Source organism: Hydra viridissima, unplaced genomic scaffold (genome assembly GCF_058129835.1).
Source record: "Hydra viridissima isolate aposymbiotic clone 2 unplaced genomic scaffold, HvirCarnegie_v1 scaffold_5, whole genome shotgun sequence".
NCBI lineage: Eukaryota > Metazoa > Cnidaria > Hydrozoa > Anthoathecata > Hydridae > Hydra > Hydra viridissima.
Genome location: NW_028324304.1, coordinates 907407 through 928029, shown reverse-complemented (window position 1 = coordinate 928029; position 20623 = coordinate 907407). Strand labels below are relative to the sequence as shown.

The following is a 20623-nucleotide window of genomic DNA, read 5'->3' as shown; positions in this document are numbered from 1 at the left end:
ATTTTTGAAGGTGGGGTTGATTGGTGTATTGATGGGAACACAATGATACAATTACATATGTAATTAATATATGGGGGTTTTTATATATCACTGTCTAACATTGCAATTTATTTTTTATTCAGATTGAAGATGTCGAAAGAAAGTGATATTTGTAAATTCTTAGTAAAGCTGAATAAATTTGAAGCCAAATGTAAAGTTTGCTTTAAATCTTACAAATAAACTGTGGCAGTATGTCAACTATATCTAGCCATTTTAAAACCAAACATGAAACATCTTGGAAGGAACATATTTTGAAAACTACCGAGGCACTTAATGAGCAAAAGCTTTATAAAGAAAAAGAGGCTAATTTCACAACAATTGAAAGTTGTATAACAATTGAAAGTTGCATTTAAAAATCAAAAGTATGAGTCAAATGATCCGAAGCAATTGAAATTTGATTGAGATTTAACAAAGTTTGTCTGCAATCTCGGTAAGGGTCTGCGTCTCAATCTCGGTCTACCTTTGAATTTTTAAATCATGAATGAGCTCAAGAATTTATTGATGAAGGAAAAAATATTTTCACTATCAAATCTGCATCAATATTTAGATGTCAAAAAATGTTGCTTGAAAAGGCTAAGGGTTGTAAGTAAAATTTCTCAAAGAATTTCCAGAAGTAACTGGAGTTAGTTTTACAACAGATCTCTGGGCAAGTCGGAACAATGGTTCCTACATGAGTCTTACAATTCACTACACTAATTCAGATTTTAATTCATTAAGTTTTCTCATTGCTTGCGCACGATTTACAGGTAGACCAACTGGGGTAGTAGTTCAGTAAACCTGGATGCTTTTATTTCTAAATTAAACTTAAATGAAGAGATGTACATAGCCTGCGTTAATGATCATAGTAGCAATATTGTTTTAGTTGCTGAAGAAAATGATGAGATTAACTCAGAGTTGTGCTTCAACAATAACTCAATTTAGCTCGCTATTCGTAAAGCAATAAAAATTTTTATTAAACTTTCTAAAACAATAAAAAACTGCATGGAGTTAGAATCACACACACACACATGGAAGCGTTCTCTGCACTACTAAGCTTTAAGATGCATGTGAAGAACTTGAAATTAAGGCCATGATTTTTCCATGTACAACACAGTGGAATTCTGAGTATATGTACATTAAGTCAGTCCTCCAACTCAAAGATGCAATTTTAAGGGCAACGTTTTGAATAATTAAATGATTTAATTAAATATTTATTTGTGAGTTAGTTGGTTTAACTGTTTATCTGTTTGTAGTATGTAGCTGTAATAAGGTTTAGGGTTTAGAGAGATATGGGTCTAGTGTTATGTGTAAAGGTTTAAGGTTGTGTTTGTCCTCAGTATACTCATTATACAATATAACTCAATAAACGTTCTATTTGTGTGTAATGGTTAGCACTCTTTTATTCATTACATTTATAAAATACATATAATGCTCTCTGTTTTTACCAGTTATTCCTCTTTCAGTTCTTCTTTTTTTTTTATCCGTCTTCTTCCTTCTATCCGTCTCCCTCCTCTCATTATAAATCTTTATTTTTTTTTGAGCTTTTATATTTTTTTGTTGTTTTCTGTTGCGATACCCATTCATCATTTATTTATATGGCAGGTTGATGAATCTTCGTGTTTAGGTCTTTTCCCAGTTGTTTTGTTAAATTTTCTTCTTTCCGCTTTATCCTTTATGAGTCTTTATGTACACGTTTTTTCCTTGTTGTTTTTTTATTCAACTTTTCTTCTTTCGATTTTATCATTTACTTACGTGACAGGTTGATGAAATATCATGTCTTTTCTGATCCTTGTTTTTAACTTAACTCTCCCACCTTACTTAGTCAAAACACTTGAAAAAGCAAATAACAAGTTTGAAAAATAATGTTCCTCAGATGATCAATGGAAGACATTAGAATACAGTGTTCCGTTTCTTGAAAAATCTACAATATTCCTGTAGCTTTATCAGCTGATAAAAGACTAAAATCCAAGATGTAATGACGGAATTATATTCCTTGTACAAAGAGCTACTTGCCCAACAATATTACAAACACAAGCCAACAAAAATATTTATAAAAATGCTGATTTGTGAACTGTAGGAACGAAATCCTTTCAATTGTGCTGAGCAGCTGATTAATTGCTATGCAATTTTTTAGACCCATGTTTCAAAGGTCTGCATTTGATTGAATATAAAAATTGATAAAATAAAAGAACCATTACTGACTCAGGAAAAAGAAAAAAAAAAACAAGAAAAAGCCCCAATCAGTAGCAGTAAAATCAGTAGCAGTAAAATCAAGAAACTGAACTGAACCGAGCAAAATAAAATTTAAACCGAGCCGAAAAAAAGCTGAAAAGCGAATTGAAAAAAACCGAAACGAAAAAAGGTGTCTTTTCAAAAGGAGGTTTAATGATGATGATGGTGAGCAAAACACTTTATGTGTCAAGCGTCTACTCTAAACACTCAGTTAAACTATGCCTCGCTAAAAAACATTACTTAGAAATCAATTCAATTGCTTTTCATTTCGATTGAAACAAACTGAAACTGGTAAACTAAACCGTTTTTACACACCCCCTCTGCTTATCGCGGTGCAGCGTTCAAGTTCTAGATTGCCTATTAACGTTTAAAACAGATGTGTGGCTATAAAAATAGCCATTTTTGATTGCTGAGGTGTTCCCCTTTTAACCACCAAAGCCGTACAATGTGCGACCTTGTCTTTTTAATGCGTAGACAACGTCCATAGCGGTGACTGTCTTTCTCTTGGCATGCTCTGTGTATGTTACAGCGTCGCGAATAACGTTTTCCAAAAAGACTTTTAGAACGCCTCGAGTCTCCTCGTAGATAAGTCCAGAGATACGCTTAACACCACCGCGACGAGCTAGACGACGTATGGCGGGCTTTGTGATTCCTTGGATGTTATCACGTAAAATCTTGCGATGACGCTTTGCGCCTCCTTTTCCAAGTCCTTTTCCTCCTTTACAGCGACCAGACATGATTAAAATTGTTTGAAGTTCAATTACTGTCTTTTTGCGTTTCTTTTTGTTTTTATTATGCGCTGGAAGCGCGACTTTTACCCTACATAGATGGAAACATCTTCGTCAAACAACCAATCGCAACGGTCCTTCGTCAAAAAGCCATCTGAACCAAAAAAACAAAAAAAAAAAAAACCAAAACAAACTGCCTTGTTTTTAACGCGCGTTTTCGCATTTAACGCTTTTATCCGTTCGCAAACAGAGCAGAAAAGTTTCTTTTCGGAATTCCACTACGTCGACCTGTCTTTGAAGTGTTTAAAAAAGCAGAAATTGTAGAGGCGAGACAAACGCGCTCTCTTTTCCCGTAGCCAAAAAACACGCCTACGTGGCCTTAATGCCTTATTTTGCATTTGTACTTGAACCAATCAAAGAGCACTTTCTTAGCACCAATCAGAATGCAGCTTTAAGTCGCGGCAAAGTCTAAAAATGTCAACAAAACGCGTTAAATTGAAAAACTTCAAAAGTTCAACTTAAACTGATAAGTGTAAGCGTAACTTACAATGGCCCGCACAAAACAAACAGCTAGAAAATCTACCGGCGGTAAAGCACCGAGAAAGCAGCTGGCAACAAAAGCAGCAAGAAAGAGTGCCCCGGCTACCGGCGGAGTAAAGAAACCCCACAGATACCGACCCGGTACCGTAGCTTTGAGAGAGATCCGAAGATACCAAAAATCGACAGAGCTCCTAATCAGAAAACTACCCTTCCAGCGATTGGTTCGCGAAATAGCTCAAGATTTCAAGACTGACTTGCGTTTCCAAAGCACCGCCGTCATGGCCTTACAAGAAGCTTCAGAAGCCTACTTAGTGGGTCTCTTCGAAGATACCAACTTGTGCGCCATCCATGCAAAGCGTGTCACTATTATGCCAAAAGACATTCAGTTGGCGAAAAGAATCAGAGGAGAGCGAGCTTAAAAAATGGTGCTTCTAAACAAAACGGCTATTTTCATAGCCACAAATCTGTTAAAAACGTTGTCGGCTTAGTGCCTTAAAACAAAACAAAACAAAAAAAAAAAACAACAAACAAACAAACACAAAGTAAACAAGTTCTACGCCTGGAACTTTGTTTTTAGAAAGATGTGTGGCTATGAAAATAGCCGTTTGACAAAAAGCGGGGTAGGTTAGGTTATTTCTTTTCCACTTTTGCGATGGTTTTCTTGGCTGCAGCTTTCTTCTTAGGTGTCGCTTTCACTTTCTTTACTGCGGGCTTTTTAGCAACCGGTTTCTGGGCGCTCTTTTTTGCGGGAGTCACTTTTTTCTTAGGAGTAGCTTTTTTCACTTTCTCTTTTTGTGCGACTTTTTTCACTGACGCAGCTTTCTTTTTTGGCGTGCTCTTCTTTTCAGCAGGCTTCTTTACTTCTTTGGCTTCTTTTTTGTGCTTCTTGGCGACTGCAGCAGGCTTCTTTAACGGTTTGGGCTTAGCTGCAATTCTAAAAGAACCCGACGCGCCAGTTCCTTTCACTTGTACGAGCTCGCCAGCAACCACCATGCGCTTTAAATTAATCTTGACTTGCGAATCGACGTTTTCACCCACCTTGTTGTTGGCCTTGACGTGCTTGGCGATAGCTTGTCTTGACGACCCTTTGCGTTCTTTAAGCGAATTAATAGCATCGACAATCATCGCCTTGTAGGGAGCATGATCAGCAGGCTTTTTAGGCGCAGACTTCTTTGTGGCCTTTTTCGGAGATGCAGCTTCAGTCATTTTTTTTTTGTCGTGTTTCAGAGAAACGTTGCGTTCGTTTTTATAAAACTTCTAGATGTTTAGATGTTTTTATTTTTCAAGCGGAGTTTTATGCGGACTGTCGAGGAGACTTTTTTTTTTTTTTTTTTGCTCCACCGTCAGACTGCAAAGTGTGTTTTCGTGTTGACAGGCAAACCTCCACAGCTCGCGTCTCTCGCTCTCTTAAAGCTTCATTAGTTTTGAAATCTTCTAAAGAATAGTGACGCTTTGTAAATTGCGGCGTTTCGGTGCCACAGCATGTTAGAAGCGAAAGGTATCGCATCAAAACATCGAAAAAATAGTCTTTAAAAGCAATCGAGTGCGCGCATGGCCAAATAACATCAGCGCTACTTACTCTGGACAAAGCAGCTTAATTTCATCAAGAAACTGAACCATATGGCTTCCCAAAAAAGCTTATGCCAATCTCTTCTAAGCATTTGGTACCATACAAACTCAATAGAGGCGAAGGGCACAAACACGCGCGATTGCTGGAATATTTAATGCGTTAGCAACGCGTACTAACGACGATTTTTAGTTCAGACCAATTCTTTTTCTAAACACAGAGACACAACAAAGAACATTCCATGAAAAAGGAACACTATGTTGTGCTTATTCGTGTTCGTTAACAAAAACGATCGAAGGCTAAAACTGCGATAACGCAGTCAACATATATAAAGTCGCGGACACTAGAAAAAAAGGAAAAACTTAGCAACCTGAAAGTTCTGGACATCGTAAAAAAAAAAAATAAATAAAAAATAAAATTCATTATGGAAGGTAACGGTAAAAAAACGTTTGAGGAGATAAGAGAATGAGTGACGAATGCACAATACGGGGTCCATTCGGTTCTTCGTCTTCATAGTCATCGTTCGAGCGAAGCTTGGTGTTTTCTTTACAATTGTGCAGTCTTGGGAAGGCATGCAACTTTTGTTCAAGTTCATAAAGGCAAAACTGAATTAGAATATGGCGATTTTAAAAGATGCTCTACATTTCCGTTTGCTTTTCAAAGTGCAAATTTCGCTTTTGATTTCATGCGCTCATAACTGGCATTTCAAAAATGACACTTTAACACTCGTGAAAAGTGAATTTGGCGGCTTTTGCATGATGCAAAGTTATTAAAATCGCGCGAGGCATCAGTTATAAGGTGTTCACAACCGAAGTTATTGCAGATCAATTCCATCTCTCGTTTTTTCATTTTCAGAAAAGTTCATTTTTCTCCGCTTTATAACATCATAACCATTAGGCTTAGCTGCTTTAGCCTTAGCGAGGTCCTTGACATTAGAAAAGCACCAGTTGGAATTTTATTTTTGCTAAAAATAAAGGCTAACAAATGCAACAGAAATATCTATCTTGCAAGGAACTCGTTCATAATTGAAAAACAAATACAAAGTCAGCTACTTAGTTAGTTAGTTAGTTAGTTAGTTAGTTAGTTAGTTAGTTAGTTAGTTAGTTAGTTAGTTAGTTAGTTAGTTAGTTAGTTAGTTAGTTAGTTAGTTAGTTAGTTAGTTAGTTAGTTAGTTAGTTAGTTAGTCTCTCAGTGAGTTAGTTGGTTAGTTAGTTAGTTAGTTAGTTAGTTAGTTAGTTAGTTAGTTAGTTAGTTAGTTAGTTAGTTAGTTAGTTAGTTAGTTAGTTAGTTAGTTAGTTAGTTAGTTAGTTAGTTAGTTAGTCAGTTAGTTAGTTAGTTAGTTAGTTAGTTAGTTAGTTAGTTAGTTAGTTAGTTAGTTAGTCTCTCAGTGAGTTAGTTGGTTAGTTAGTTAGTTAGTTAGTTAGTTAGTTAGTTAGTTAGTTAGTTAGTTAGTTAGTTAGTTAGTTAGTCTCTCAGTGAGTTAGTTGGTTAGTTAGTTAGTTAGTTAGTTAGTTAGTTAGTTAGTTAGTTAGTTAGTTAGTTAGTTAGTTGGTTAGTTAGTTAGTTAGTTAGTTAGTCAATCAGTTAGTTAGTTAGTTAGTTAGTTAGTCAGTCAGTTAGTTAGTTAGTCAGTCAGTCAGTTAGTTGGTTAGTCAGTCAGTTAGTTAGTCATTCAGTTAGTTAGTTTGTATCTTAGTTAGTTTGTTAGGTACTAAGTTAGGCAGATACGTGAAAAATGACGATAGATGACGATAAATGAGGACAATAATTAAAATGTAGCTACTTTGTAAAATCTTATTACTTTAACTAAAGTTTTAGTACTTTGTTAAAATAGCATGAGAACTAACGCTACCCCACAAGCTTTTTAAAGTTCTTTTTTAAGGTTTCAGCAACCCATCCGACGTTGCGAGAAACACCTGATAGTTACTGTGAAAAAAGGTATTGGCCAACAACTCGACTGTCGCGTTTTATTCTTTCCGGGGTTTTAGGGACGGGTCATTTAGAAAACAAAATGTAAAAGAACTAGAGCGTCGTAACTTTGTTATATGTTGAGTTTTGTGCCCGTCGCAAGTTTGACGTGTTTTAATTGAAGGAATGTTTAGTTCTAGCTTTACGTTTTTTTCCTTTAATGTAAAATAAAGGGTTGTCTGCGCATGCTGTGATTTTTGTTTCGACTTTGTCAAGTGTTATGACTTTGATCATTTGCTTTATTTCGAAGTGTCTCAAGAGTGTGTCAGCTTGGAGTATGTATGAGTTTTCGACAGCGGACGTCTTTGTCTTTACCCCTCTTGTTTGTTAGACATGACGTGCAATGACCCGTTCACTTCTTTTCGTTGACGTTTTTTTTCGCATTTCAAAAAACTACTGACCAAGAGAACGTGCGCAGAAGAAAAATGACAAGGTAAAACCAACAACAAAAAACCATGCAATTAAGGATTACACACAGACAAACACGCAAGTGTAAAAAACGGAAATTTTTTTTTTTTTTTTTTTTTTTCGTGCTGCCGCTTTTTTGTTTGTTTTTTTTTGTTTTGTTTTGTTTTTGTTGCTGCTGCTGATGCTAATGCCGTCACTGCTGCTTAACCTCGCTCTTTGTTTTTTTCTCCGCTAAATATACTTTTTTGCTGAAATCCTAAGGGAGCTAAATTCTTACGGAGGCGCTTAAATCTTCTTTGTTATTTTCCTACAGCCTATAGATGGTCGCCAATCTGGGCACGTGCGTGTTCACTTTTTATTCAAGTTACGTTGGATCCTTTCAAAACTTGGAATCTTGAACATGCACGTGACCTGTGAGGTAACCGAACTGTTTTTTCTCCCTCAGGTTATAACTTAAAACGTTTCAAAGATGGCGTGTAAACCCCACCATGTATTTTTTTGTAACGGGATGCGTGTGCTCTTTTTATCCCCTAACAGCTTTAAAAAGAGATTTTGAACCCCCCTCCCCTCCCTTCCTTACACACACACACACACACACACACACACACACACACTTCTTTATATTCTCCTTAGTGTGTTTAAGCTCATGCCGTCATGTTTTTAACAGATGTGTGGCTATGAAAATAGCCTTTATTTTTTATCTTGTGTTCAGAGTACCGTTTATTTGGCTGCTGGTTTTGGAACCTTTTCGTTCTTCTTGGGAAGCAAAACGGCTTGTATGTTTGGCAGCACACCGCCACTGGCTATAGTAACACCTGACAACAACTTGTTCAACTCTTCGTCATTGCGAACAGCTAACTGTAAGTGTCGAGGAATGATTCTAGCTTTCTTATTGTCACGAGCAGCGTTACCGGCCAACTCCAAAATTTCGGCGGAGAGATACTCCAAAACAGCAGCTAAATAGACAGGTGCGCCTGAACCGATGCGATTGGCGTAGTGTCCTTTGCGCAAAAATCGGTGAACACGACCGACTGGAAACTGAAGTCCGGCTCTGAACGATCGAGTCTTTGCCTTGGCTTTAGCTTTTCCTCCTTTTCCACGTCCTGACATTTTAATTTCTTACACTGAGAAACAACGAGAGACAACCTAGAGATATTTGTGCGCGCTTTGAAATCAACTTACAAAATTCCTTTTTCTTATCAAAAACATTTGGTCTCGAACTGCACTTTTTTTAACGAATAGAAAAACTCCGTCAAACAATGCGCAAATTAGTTAATCTTTGAAGAACCAATGAGCTTGCGAGAAACAGAAATGTTCTCGAATTGGAGACCACAACTGCGCTTTATATAGGAAGTGATTCGGTTGCTTGTAATTTCAAATTTCAATTCTCTAAAACTCGTCGACATGTCTGACGCTCCAAAGGCCGGAGGAAAACAAGCGCCCAAGGTGGCCAAAAAGGGGGAAAAACGCGCTGGTAAGAAAGGCGGCAAGATCGCTGGTACTGGAGACAAAAAGCGCAAGAGAAAGAGGCGAGAATCCTACGCCATTTACATTTACAACGTCTTGAAGCAAGTTCACCCTGATGTTGGTGTTTCTTCCAAAGCGATGAGCATCATGAATTCTTTCGTCAACGACATTTTTGAAAGAATCGCTTCAGAAGCTTCACGACTAGCCCTCCAAAACAAGAAATCAACCATCTCTTCGCGTGAAATTCAAACAGCTGTGCGCCTCTTACTTCCCGGTGAGTTGGCCAAACACGCAGTGAGCGAAGGCACCAAGGCTGTTACTAAGTACACCAGCAGTAAATAGATGGAGCGCTATCTAAACGGCTATTTTCATAGCCACACATCTTGTAAAAGCATTGTACGCATTAGAACGCCTTAAATTGTAGTAGAGAGAAAGTACTTAAAATGCAATAGCTAGGCAGCCATTGTTTGCTCGTTTTAAATTGCGACACCGCGTCTAAAGAGCGAGCGCTTTTCTAGACTTGCTTTTTTTGATGTTTAAACGTATAGCTTTTGCATCCACTTTGGATACAAAAAGTTATTACAGTAGGTAAACGCGTGAGAAAATCTTTCAACAACTACTTGAGCGCCACCTTTTTGCTTTTGATCAAAACCTTAGCCCTTATGACCCACCCATCGTTATTATTTGCTGCTACTACCACACTTTTGCTCCTTTTTTCTTTTTTCTTTTTTTTTTTTTTTTTCAAATGTATTGCGCGCATCTTTAGGAAATCAGACTTAAAGCAGCGCTTTAGATAAAAATCACCTTTCTAGCCCGATGATGGTGAGCAAAACACTTTATGTGTCAAGCGTCTACTCTAAACACTCAGTTAAACTATGCCTCGCTAAAAAACATTACTTAGAAATCAATTCAATTGCTTTTCATTTCGATTGAAACAAACTGAAACTGGTAAACTAAACCGTTTTTACACACCCCCTCTGCTTATCGCGGTGCAGCGTTCAAGTTCTAGATTGCCTATTAACGTTTAAAACAGATGTGTGGCTATAAAAATAGCCGTTTTTGATTGCTGAGGTGTTCCCCTTTTAACCACCAAAGCCGTACAATGTGCGACCTTGTCTTTTTAATGCGTAGACAACGTCCATAGCGGTGACTGTCTTTCTCTTGGCATGCTCTGTGTATGTTACAGCGTCGCGAATAACGTTTTCCAAAAAGACTTTTAGAACGCCTCGAGTCTCCTCGTAGATAAGTCCAGAGATACGCTTAACACCACCGCGACGAGCTAGACGACGTATGGCGGGCTTTGTGATTCCTTGGATGTTATCACGTAAAATCTTGCGATGACGCTTTGCGCCTCCTTTTCCAAGTCCTTTTCCTCCTTTACCGCGACCAGACATGATTAAAATTGTTTGAAGTTCAATTACTGTCTTTTTGCGTTTCTTTTTGTTTTTATTATGCGCTGGAAGCGCGACTTTTACCCTACATAGATGGAAACATCTTCGTCAAACAACCAATCGCAACGGTCCTTCGTCAAAAAGCCATCTGAACCAAAAAAACAAAAAAAAAAAAAACCAAAACAAACTGCCTTGTTTTTAACGCGCGTTTTCGCATTTAACGCTTTTATCCGTTCGCAAACAGAGCAGAAAAGTTTCTTTTCGGAATTCCACTACGTCGACCTGTCTTTGAAGTGTTTAAAAAAGCAGAAATTGTAGAGGCGAGACAAACGCGCTCTCTTTTCCCGTAGCCAAAAAACACGCCTACGTGGCCTTAATGCCTTATTTTGCATTTGTACTTGAACCAATCAAAGAGCACTTTCTTAGCACCAATCAGAATGCAGCTTTAAGTCGCGGCAAAGTCTAAAAATGTCAACAAAACGCGTTAAATTGAAAAACTTCAAAAGTTCAACTTAAACTGATAAGTGTAAGCGTAACTTACAATGGCCCGCACAAAACAAACAGCTAGAAAATCTACCGGCGGTAAAGCACCGAGAAAGCAGCTGGCAACAAAAGCAGCAAGAAAGAGTGCCCCGGCTACCGGCGGAGTAAAGAAACCCCACAGATACCGACCCGGTACCGTAGCTTTGAGAGAGATCCGAAGATACCAAAAATCGACAGAGCTCCTAATCAGAAAACTACCCTTCCAGCGATTGGTTCGCGAAATAGCTCAAGATTTCAAGACTGACTTGCGTTTCCAAAGCACCGCCGTCATGGCCTTACAAGAAGCTTCAGAAGCCTACTTAGTGGGTCTCTTCGAAGATACCAACTTGTGCGCCATCCATGCAAAGCGTGTCACTATTATGCCAAAAGACATTCAGTTGGCGAGAAGAATCAGAGGAGAGCGAGCTTAAAAAATGGTGCTTCTAAACAAAACGGCTATTTTCATAGCCACAAATCTGTTAAAAACGTTGTCGGCTTAGTGCCTTAAAACAAAACAAAACAAAAAAAAAAAACAACAAACAAACAAACACAAAGTAAACAAGTTCTACGCCTGGAACTTTGTTTTTAGAAAGATGTGTGGCTATGAAAATAGCCGTTTGACAAAAAGCGGGGTAGGTTAGGTTATTTCTTTTCCACTTTTGCGATGGTTTTCTTGGCTGCAGCTTTCTTCTTAGGTGTCGCTTTCACTTTCTTTACTGCGGGCTTTTTAGCAACCGGTTTCTGGGCGCTCTTTTTTGCGGGAGTCACTTTTTTCTTAGGAGTAGCTTTTTTCACTTTCTCTTTTTGTGCGACTTTTTTCACTGACGCAGCTTTCTTTTTTGGCGTGCTCTTCTTTTCAGCAGGCTTCTTTACTTCTTTGGCTTCTTTTTTGTGCTTCTTGGCGACTGCAGCAGGCTTCTTTAACGGTTTGGGCTTAGCTGCAATTCTAAAAGAACCCGACGCGCCAGTTCCTTTCACTTGTACGAGCTCGCCAGCAACCACCATGCGCTTTAAATTAATCTTGACTTGCGAATCGACGTTTTCACCCACCTTGTTGTTGGCCTTGACGTGCTTGGCGATAGCTTGTCTTGACGACCCTTTGCGTTCTTTAAGCGAATTAATAGCATCGACAATCATCGCCTTGTAGGGAGCATGATCAGCAGGCTTTTTAGGCGCAGACTTCTTTGTGGCCTTTTTCGGAGATGCAGCTTCAGTCATTTTTTTTTTGTCGTGTTTCAGAGAAACGTTGCGTTCGTTTTTATAAAACTTCTAGATGTTTAGATGTTTTTATTTTTCAAGCGGAGTTTTATGCGGACTGTCGAGGAGACTTTTTTTTTTTTTTTTTTGCTCCACCGTCAGACTGCAAAGTGTGTTTTCGTGTTGACAGGCAAACCTCCACAGCTCGCGTCTCTCGCTCTCTTAAAGCTTCATTAGTTTTGAAATCTTCTAAAGAATAGTGACGCTTTGTAAATTGCGGCGTTTCGGTGCCACAGCATGTTAGAAGCGAAAGGTATCGCATCAAAACATCGAAAAAATAGTCTTTAAAAGCAATCGAGTGCGCGCATGGCCAAATAACATCAGCGCTACTTACTCTGGACAAAGCAGCTTAATTTCATCAAGAAACTGAACCATATGGCTTCCCAAAAAAGCTTATGCCAATCTCTTCTAAGCATTTGGTACCATACAAACTCAATAGAGGCGAAGGGCACAAACACGCGCGATTGCTGGAATATTTAATGCGTTAGCAACGCGTACTAACGACGATTTTTAGTTCAGACCAATTCTTTTTCTAAACACAGAGACACAACAAAGAACATTCCATGAAAAAGGAACACTATGTTGTGCTTATTCGTGTTCGTTAACAAAAACGATCGAAGGCTAAAACTGCGATAACGCAGTCAACATATATAAAGTCGCGGACACTAGAAAAAAAGGAAAAACTTAGCAACCTGAAAGTTCTGGACATCGTAAAAAAAAAAAATAAATAAAAAATAAAATTCATTATGGAAGGTAACGGTAAAAAAACGTTTGAGGAGATAAGAGAATGAGTGACGAATGCACAATACGGGGTCCATTCGGTTCTTCGTCTTCATAGTCATCGTTCGAGCGAAGCTTGGTGTTTTCTTTACAATTGTGCAGTCTTGGGAAGGCATGCAACTTTTGTTCAAGTTCATAAAGGCAAAACTGAATTAGAATATGGCGATTTTAAAAGATGCTCTACATTTCCGTTTGCTTTTCAAAGTGCAAATTTCGCTTTTGATTTCATGCGCTCATAACTGGCATTTCAAAAATGACACTTTAACACTCGTGAAAAGTGAATTTGGCGGCTTTTGCATGATGCAAAGTTATTAAAATCGCGCGAGGCATCAGTTATAAGGTGTTCACAACCGAAGTTATTGCAGATCAATTCCATCTCTCGTTTTTTCATTTTCAGAAAAGTTCATTTTTCTCCGCTTTATAACATCATAACCATTAGGCTTAGCTGCTTTAGCCTTAGCGAGGTCCTTGACATTAGAAAAGCACCAGTTGGAATTTTATTTTTGCTAAAAATAAAGGCTAACAAATGCAACAGAAATATCTATCTTGCAAGGAACTCGTTCATAATTGAAAAACAAATACAAAGTCAGCTACTTAGTTAGTTAGTTAGTTAGTTAGTTAGTTAGTTAGTTAGTTAGTTAGTTAGTTAGTTAGTTAGTTAGTTAGTTAGTTAGTTAGTTAGTTAGTTAGTTAGTTAGTTAGTTAGTTAGTTAGTTAGTTAGTTAGTTAGTTAGTTAGTTAGTTAGTTAGTCTCTCAGTGAGTTAGTTGGTTAGTTAGTTAGTTAGTTAGTTAGTTAGTTAGTTAGTTAGTTAGTTAGTTAGTTAGTTAGTTAGTTAGTTAGTTAGTTAGTTAGTTAGTTAGTTAGTTAGTTAGTTAGTTAGTTAAATAGTTAGTTAGTTAGTCAGTTAGTTAGTTAGTTAGTTAGTTAGTTAGTTAGTTAGTTAGTTAGTCTCTCAGTGAGTTAGTTGGTTAGTTAGTTAGTTAGTTAGTTAGTTAGTTAGTTAGTTAGTTAGTTAGTTAGTTAGTTAGTTAGTCTCTCAGTGAGTTAGTTGGTTAGTTAGTTAGTTAGTTAGTTAGTTAGTTAGTTAGTTAGTTAGTTAGTTAGTTAGTTAGTTGGTTAGTTAGTTAGTTAGTTAGTCAATCAGTTAGTTAGTTAGTTAGTTAGTTAGTCAGTCAGTTAGTTAGTTAGTCAGTCAGTCAGTTAGTTGGTTAGTCAGTCAGTTAGTTAGTCATTCAGTTAGTTAGTTTGTATCTTAGTTAGTTTGTTAGGTACTAAGTTAGGCAGATACGTGAAAAATGACGATAGATGACGATAAATGAGGACAATAATTAAAATGTAGCTACTTTGTAAAATCTTATTACTTTAACTAAAGTTTTAGTACTTTGTTAAAATAGCATGAGAACTAACGCTACCCCACAAGCTTTTTAAAGTTCTTTTTTAAGGTTTCAGCAACCCATCCGACGTTGCGAGAAACACCTGATAGTTACTGTGAAAAAAGGTATTGGCCAACAACTCGACTGTCGCGTTTTATTCTTTCCGGGGTTTTAGGGACGGGTCATTTAGAAAACAAAATGTAAAAGAACTAGAGCGTCGTAACTTTGTTATATGTTGAGTTTTGTGCCCGTCGCAAGTTTGACGTGTTTTAATTGAAGGAATGTTTAGTTCTAGCTTTACGTTTTTTTCCTTTAATGTAAAATAAAGGGTTGTCTGCGCATGCTGTGATTTTTGTTTCGACTTTGTCAAGTGTTATGACTTTGATCATTTGCTTTATTTCGAAGTGTCTCAAGAGTGTGTCAGCTTGGAGTATGTATGAGTTTTCGACAGCGGACGTCTTTGTCTTTACCCCTCTTGTTTGTTAGACATGACGTGCAATGACCCGTTCACTTCTTTTCGTTGACGTTTTTTTTCGCATTTCAAAAAACTACTGACCAAGAGAACGTGCGCAGAAGAAAAATGACAAGGTAAAACCAACAACAAAAAACCATGCAATTAAGGATTACACACAGACAAACACGCAAGTGTAAAAAACGGAAATTTTTTTTTTTTTTTTTTTTTTTCGTGCTGCCGCTTTTTTGTTTGTTTTTTTTTGTTTTGTTTTGTTTTTGTTGCTGCTGCTGATGCTAATGCCGTCACTGCTGCTTAACCTCGCTCTTTGTTTTTTTCTCCGCTAAATATACTTTTTTGCTGAAATCCTAAGGGAGCTAAATTCTTACGGAGGCGCTTAAATCTTCTTTGTTATTTTCCTACAGCCTATAGATGGTCGCCAATCTGGGCACGTGCGTGTTCACTTTTTATTCAAGTTACGTTGGATCCTTTCAAAACTTGGAATCTTGAACATGCACGTGACCTGTGAGGTAACCGAACTGTTTTTTCTCCCTCAGGTTATAACTTAAAACGTTTCAAAGATGGCGTGTAAACCCCACCATGTATTTTTTTGTAACGGGATGCGTGTGCTCTTTTTATCCCCTAACAGCTTTAAAAAGAGATTTTGAACCCCCCTCCCCTCCCTTCCTTACACACACACACACACACACACACACACACACACACTTCTTTATATTCTCCTTAGTGTGTTTAAGCTCATGCCGTCATGTTTTTAACAGATGTGTGGCTATGAAAATAGCCTTTATTTTTTATCTTGTGTTCAGAGTACCGTTTATTTGGCTGCTGGTTTTGGAACCTTTTCGTTCTTCTTGGGAAGCAAAACGGCTTGTATGTTTGGCAGCACACCGCCACTGGCTATAGTAACACCTGACAACAACTTGTTCAACTCTTCGTCATTGCGAACAGCTAACTGTAAGTGTCGAGGAATGATTCTAGCTTTCTTATTGTCACGAGCAGCGTTACCGGCCAACTCCAAAATTTCGGCGGAGAGATACTCCAAAACAGCAGCTAAATAGACAGGTGCGCCTGAACCGATGCGATTGGCGTAGTGTCCTTTGCGCAAAAATCGGTGAACACGACCGACTGGAAACTGAAGTCCGGCTCTGAACGATCGAGTCTTTGCCTTGGCTTTAGCTTTTCCTCCTTTTCCACGTCCTGACATTTTAATTTCTTACACTGAGAAACAACGAGAGACAACCTAGAGATATTTGTGCGCGCTTTGAAATCAACTTACAAAATTCCTTTTTCTTATCAAAAACATTTGGTCTCGAACTGCACTTTTTTTAACGAATAGAAAAACTCCGTCAAACAATGCGCAAATTAGTTAATCTTTGAAGAACCAATGAGCTTGCGAGAAACAGAAATGTTCTCGAATTGGAGACCACAACTGCGCTTTATATAGGAAGTGATTCGGTTGCTTGTAATTTCAAATTTCAATTCTCTAAAACTCGTCGACATGTCTGACGCTCCAAAGGCCGGAGGAAAACAAGCGCCCAAGGTGGCCAAAAAGGGGGAAAAACGCGCTGGTAAGAAAGGCGGCAAGATCGCTGGTACTGGAGACAAAAAGCGCAAGAGAAAGAGGCGAGAATCCTACGCCATTTACATTTACAACGTCTTGAAGCAAGTTCACCCTGATGTTGGTGTTTCTTCCAAAGCGATGAGCATCATGAATTCTTTCGTCAACGACATTTTTGAAAGAATCGCTTCAGAAGCTTCACGACTAGCCCTCCAAAACAAGAAATCAACCATCTCTTCGCGTGAAATTCAAACAGCTGTGCGCCTCTTACTTCCCGGTGAGTTGGCCAAACACGCAGTGAGCGAAGGCACCAAGGCTGTTACTAAGTACACCAGCAGTAAATAGATGGAGCGCTATCTAAACGGCTATTTTCATAGCCACACATCTTGTAAAAGCATTGTACGCATTAGAACGCCTTAAATTGTAGTAGAGAGAAAGTACTTAAAATGCAATAGCTAGGCAGCCATTGTTTGCTCGTTTTAAATTGCGACACCGCGTCTAAAGAGCGAGCGCTTTTCTAGACTTGCTTTTTTTGATGTTTAAACGTATAGCTTTTGCATCCACTTTGGATACAAAAAGTTATTACAGTAGGTAAACGCGTGAGAAAATCTTTCAACAACTACTTGAGCGCCACCTTTTTGCTTTTGATCAAAACCTTAGCCCTTATGACCCACCCATCGTTATTATTTGCTGCTACTACCACACTTTTGCTCCTTTTTTCTTTTTTCTTTTTTTTTTTTTTTTTTCAAATGTATTGCGCGCATCTTTAGGAAATCAGACTTAAAGCAGCGCTTTAGATAAAAATCACCTTTCTAGCCCGATGATGGTGAGCAAAACACTTTATGTGTCAAGCGTCTACTCTAAACACTCAGTTAAACTATGCCTCGCTAAAAAACATTACTTAGAAATCAATTCAATTGCTTTTCATTTCGATTGAAACAAACTGAAACTGGTAAACTAAACCGTTTTTACACACCCCCTCTGCTTATCGCGGTGCAGCGTTCAAGTTCTAGATTGCCTATTAACGTTTAAAACAGATGTGTGGCTATAAAAATAGCCGTTTTTGATTGCTGAGGTGTTCCCCTTTTAACCACCAAAGCCGTACAATGTGCGACCTTGTCTTTTTAATGCGTAGACAACGTCCATAGCGGTGACTGTCTTTCTCTTGGCATGCTCTGTGTATGTTACAGCGTCGCGAATAACGTTTTCCAAAAAGACTTTTAGAACGCCTCGAGTCTCCTCGTAGATAAGTCCAGAGATACGCTTAACACCACCGCGACGAGCTAGACGACGTATGGCGGGCTTTGTGATTCCTTGGATGTTATCACGTAAAATCTTGCGATGACGCTTTGCGCCTCCTTTTCCAAGTCCTTTTCCTCCTTTACCGCGACCAGACATGATTAAAATTGTTTGAAGTTCAATTACTGTCTTTTTGCGTTTCTTTTTGTTTTTATTATGCGCTGGAAGCGCGACTTTTACCCTACATAGATGGAAACATCTTCGTCAAACAACCAATCGCAACGGTCCTTCGTCAAAAAGCCATCTGAACCAAAAAAACAAAAAAAAAAAAAACCAAAACAAACTGCCTTGTTTTTAACGCGCGTTTTCGCATTTAACGCTTTTATCCGTTCGCAAACAGAGCAGAAAAGTTTCTTTTCGGAATTCCACTACGTCGACCTGTCTTTGAAGTGTTTAAAAAAGCAGAAATTGTAGAGGCGAGACAAACGCGCTCTCTTTTCCCGTAGCCAAAAAACACGCCTACGTGGCCTTAATGCCTTATTTTGCATTTGTACTTGAACCAATCAAAGAGCACTTTCTTAGCACCAATCAGAATGCAGCTTTAAGTCGCGGCAAAGTCTAAAAATGTCAACAAAACGCGTTAAATTGAAAAACTTCAAAAGTTCAACTTAAACTGATAAGTGTAAGCGTAACTTACAATGGCCCGCACAAAACAAACAGCTAGAAAATCTACCGGCGGTAAAGCACCGAGAAAGCAGCTGGCAACAAAAGCAGCAAGAAAGAGTGCCCCGGCTACCGGCGGAGTAAAGAAACCCCACAGATACCGACCCGGTACCGTAGCTTTGAGAGAGATCCGAAGATACCAAAAATCGACAGAGCTCCTAATCAGAAAACTACCCTTCCAGCGATTGGTTCGCGAAATAGCTCAAGATTTCAAGACTGACTTGCGTTTCCAAAGCACCGCCGTCATGGCCTTACAAGAAGCTTCAGAAGCCTACTTAGTGGGTCTCTTCGAAGATACCAACTTGTGCGCCATCCATGCAAAGCGTGTCACTATTATGCCAAAAGACATTCAGTTGGCGAGAAGAATCAGAGGAGAGCGAGCTTAAAAAATGGTGCTTCTAAACAAAACGGCTATTTTCATAGCCACAAATCTGTTAAAAACGTTGTCGGCTTAGTGCCTTAAAACAAAACAAAACAAAAAAAAAAAACAACAAACAAACAAACACAAAGTAAACAAGTTCTACGCCTGGAACTTTGTTTTTAGAAAGATGTGTGGCTATGAAAATAGCCGTTTGACAAAAAGCGGGGTAGGTTAGGTTATTTCTTTTCCACTTTTGCGATGGTTTTCTTGGCTGCAGCTTTCTTCTTAGGTGTCGCTTTCACTTTCTTTACTGCGGGCTTTTTAGCAACCGGTTTCTGGGCGCTCTTTTTTGCGGGAGTCACTTTTTTCTTAGGAGTAGCTTTTTTCACTTTCTCTTTTTGTGCGACTTTTTTCACTGACGCAGCTTTCTTTTTTGGCGTGCTCTTCTTTTCAGCAGGCTTCTTTACTTCTTTGGCTTCTTTTTTGTGCTTCTTGGCGACTGCAGCAGGCTTCTTTAACGGTTTGGGCTTAGCTGCAATTCTAAAAGAACCCGACGCGCCAGTTCCTTTCACTTGTACGAGCTCGCCAGCAACCACCATGCGCTTTAAATTAATCTTGACTTGCGAATCGACGTTTTCACCCACCTTGTTGTTGGCCTTGACGTGCTTGGCGATAGCTTGTCTTGACGACCCTTTGCGTTCTTTAAGCGAATTAATAGCATCGACAATCATCGCCTTGTAGGGAGCATGATCAGCAGGCTTTTTAGGCGCAGACTTCTTTGTGGCCTTTTTCGGAGATGCAGCTTCAGTCATTTTTTTTTTGTCGTGTTTCAGAGAAACGTTGCGTTCGTTTTTATAAAACTTCTAGATGTTTAGATGTTTTTATTTTTCAAGCGGAGTTTTATGCGGACTGTCGAGGAGACTTTTTTTTTTTTTTTTTTGCTCCACCGTCAGACTGCAAAGTGTGTTTTCGTGTTGACAGGCAAACCTCCACAGCTCGCGTCTCTCGCTCTCTTAAAGCTTCATTAGTTTTGAAATCTTCTAAAGAATAGTGACGCTTTGTAAATTGCGGCGTTTCGGTGCCACAGCATGTTAGAAGCGAAAGGTATCGCATCAAAACATCGAAAAAATAGTCTTTAAAAGCAATCGAGTGCGCGCATGGCCAAATAACATCAGCGCTACTTACTCTGGACAAAGCAGCTTAATTTCATCAAGAAACTGAACCATATGGCTTCCCAAAAAAGCTTATGCCAATCTCTTCTAAGCATTTGGTACCATACAAACTCAATAGAGGCGAAGGGCACAAACACGCGCGATTGCTGGAATATTTAATGCGTTAGCAACGCGTACTAACGACGATTTTTAGTTCAGACCAATTCTTTTTCTAAACACAGAGACACAACAAAGAACATTCCATGAAAAAGGAACACTATGTTGTGCTTATTCGTGTTCGTTAACAAAAACGATCGAAGGCTAAAACTGCGATAACGCAGTCAACATATATAAAGTCGCGGACACTAGAAAAAAAGGAAAAACTTAGCAACCTGAAAGTTCTGGACATCGTAAAAAAAAAAAATAAATAAAAAATAAAATTCATTATGGAAGGTAACGGTAAAAAAACGTTTGAGGAGATAAGAGAATGAGTGACGAATGCACAATACGGGGTCCATTCGGTTCTTCGTCTTCATAGTCATCGTTCGAGCGAAGCTTGGTGTTTTCTTTACAATTGTGCAGTCTTGGGAAGGCATGCAACTTTTGTTCAAGTTCATAAAGGCAAAACTGAATTAGAATATGGCGATTTTAAAAGATGCTCTACATTTCCGTTTGCTTTTCAAAGTGCAAATTTCGCTTTTGATTTCATGCGCTCATAACTGGCATTTCAAAAATGACACTTTAACACTCGTGAAAAGTGAATTTGGCGGCTTTTGCATGATGCAAAGTTATTAAAATCGCGCGAGGCATCAGTTATAAGGTGTTCACAACCGAAGTTATTGCAGATCAATTCCATCTCTCGTTTTTTC

General features: G+C 38.6%; 6 protein-coding genes and 2 pseudogenes across 6 annotated transcripts; 5 read left to right on the top strand and 3 right to left on the bottom strand.

Annotated features, from left to right (window-relative positions):
* Positions 1 to 2675: 2675 nt before the first annotated feature.
* LOC149887718 (histone H4-like) lies at positions 2676 to 2987 on the bottom strand. The gene has a single exon (XM_090088842.1). The coding sequence runs from the start codon at positions 2985 to 2987 to the stop codon at positions 2676 to 2678; it is 312 nt and encodes a 103-aa protein (XP_089944968.1).
* A 539-nt stretch (positions 2988 to 3526) lies between these two features.
* LOC149887717 (histone H3-like) lies at positions 3527 to 3937 on the top strand. The gene has a single exon (XM_090088841.1). It carries the CDS (start codon positions 3527 to 3529, stop codon positions 3935 to 3937), a length of 411 nt encoding a protein of 136 aa, XP_089944967.1.
* A 4244-nt stretch (positions 3938 to 8181) lies between these two features.
* Positions 8182 to 8571, bottom strand: LOC149887716 (histone H2A, orphon). The gene has a single exon (XM_090088840.1). The coding sequence runs from the start codon at positions 8569 to 8571 to the stop codon at positions 8182 to 8184; it is 390 nt and encodes a 129-aa protein (XP_089944966.1).
* Positions 8572 to 8865: 294 nt separating this feature from the next.
* On the top strand, positions 8866 to 9270 carry LOC149887715 (late histone H2B.L4 pseudogene; annotated as a pseudogene).
* Positions 9271 to 10861: 1591 nt separating this feature from the next.
* LOC149887714 (histone H3) lies at positions 10862 to 11272 on the top strand. The gene has a single exon (XM_090088838.1). The coding sequence runs from the start codon at positions 10862 to 10864 to the stop codon at positions 11270 to 11272; it is 411 nt and encodes a 136-aa protein (XP_089944964.1).
* Positions 11273 to 15536: 4264 nt separating this feature from the next.
* On the bottom strand, positions 15537 to 15926 carry LOC149887713 (histone H2A, orphon). Its single transcript, XM_090088837.1, has one exon. The coding sequence runs from the start codon at positions 15924 to 15926 to the stop codon at positions 15537 to 15539; it is 390 nt and encodes a 129-aa protein (XP_089944963.1).
* A 294-nt stretch (positions 15927 to 16220) lies between these two features.
* LOC149887712 (late histone H2B.L4 pseudogene) lies at positions 16221 to 16625 on the top strand (annotated as a pseudogene).
* Positions 16626 to 18217: 1592 nt separating this feature from the next.
* On the top strand, positions 18218 to 18628 carry LOC149887711 (histone H3). The gene has a single exon (XM_090088836.1). It carries the CDS (start codon positions 18218 to 18220, stop codon positions 18626 to 18628), a length of 411 nt encoding a protein of 136 aa, XP_089944962.1.
* Positions 18629 to 20623: the final 1995 nt, after the last annotated feature.

Coding starts and splice junctions, on each gene's coding strand:
- LOC149887718 (XM_090088842.1), bottom strand. CDS start 2,987: ATGTCTGGTCGCTGTAAAGGAGGAAAAGGACTTGGAAAAGGAGGCGCA.
- LOC149887717 (XM_090088841.1), top strand. CDS start 3,527: ATGGCCCGCACAAAACAAACAGCTAGAAAATCTACCGGCGGTAAAGCA.
- LOC149887716 (XM_090088840.1), bottom strand. CDS start 8,571: ATGTCAGGACGTGGAAAAGGAGGAAAAGCTAAAGCCAAGGCAAAGACT.
- LOC149887713 (XM_090088837.1), bottom strand. CDS start 15,926: ATGTCAGGACGTGGAAAAGGAGGAAAAGCTAAAGCCAAGGCAAAGACT.
- LOC149887714 (XM_090088838.1), top strand. CDS start 10,862: ATGGCCCGCACAAAACAAACAGCTAGAAAATCTACCGGCGGTAAAGCA.
- LOC149887711 (XM_090088836.1), top strand. CDS start 18,218: ATGGCCCGCACAAAACAAACAGCTAGAAAATCTACCGGCGGTAAAGCA.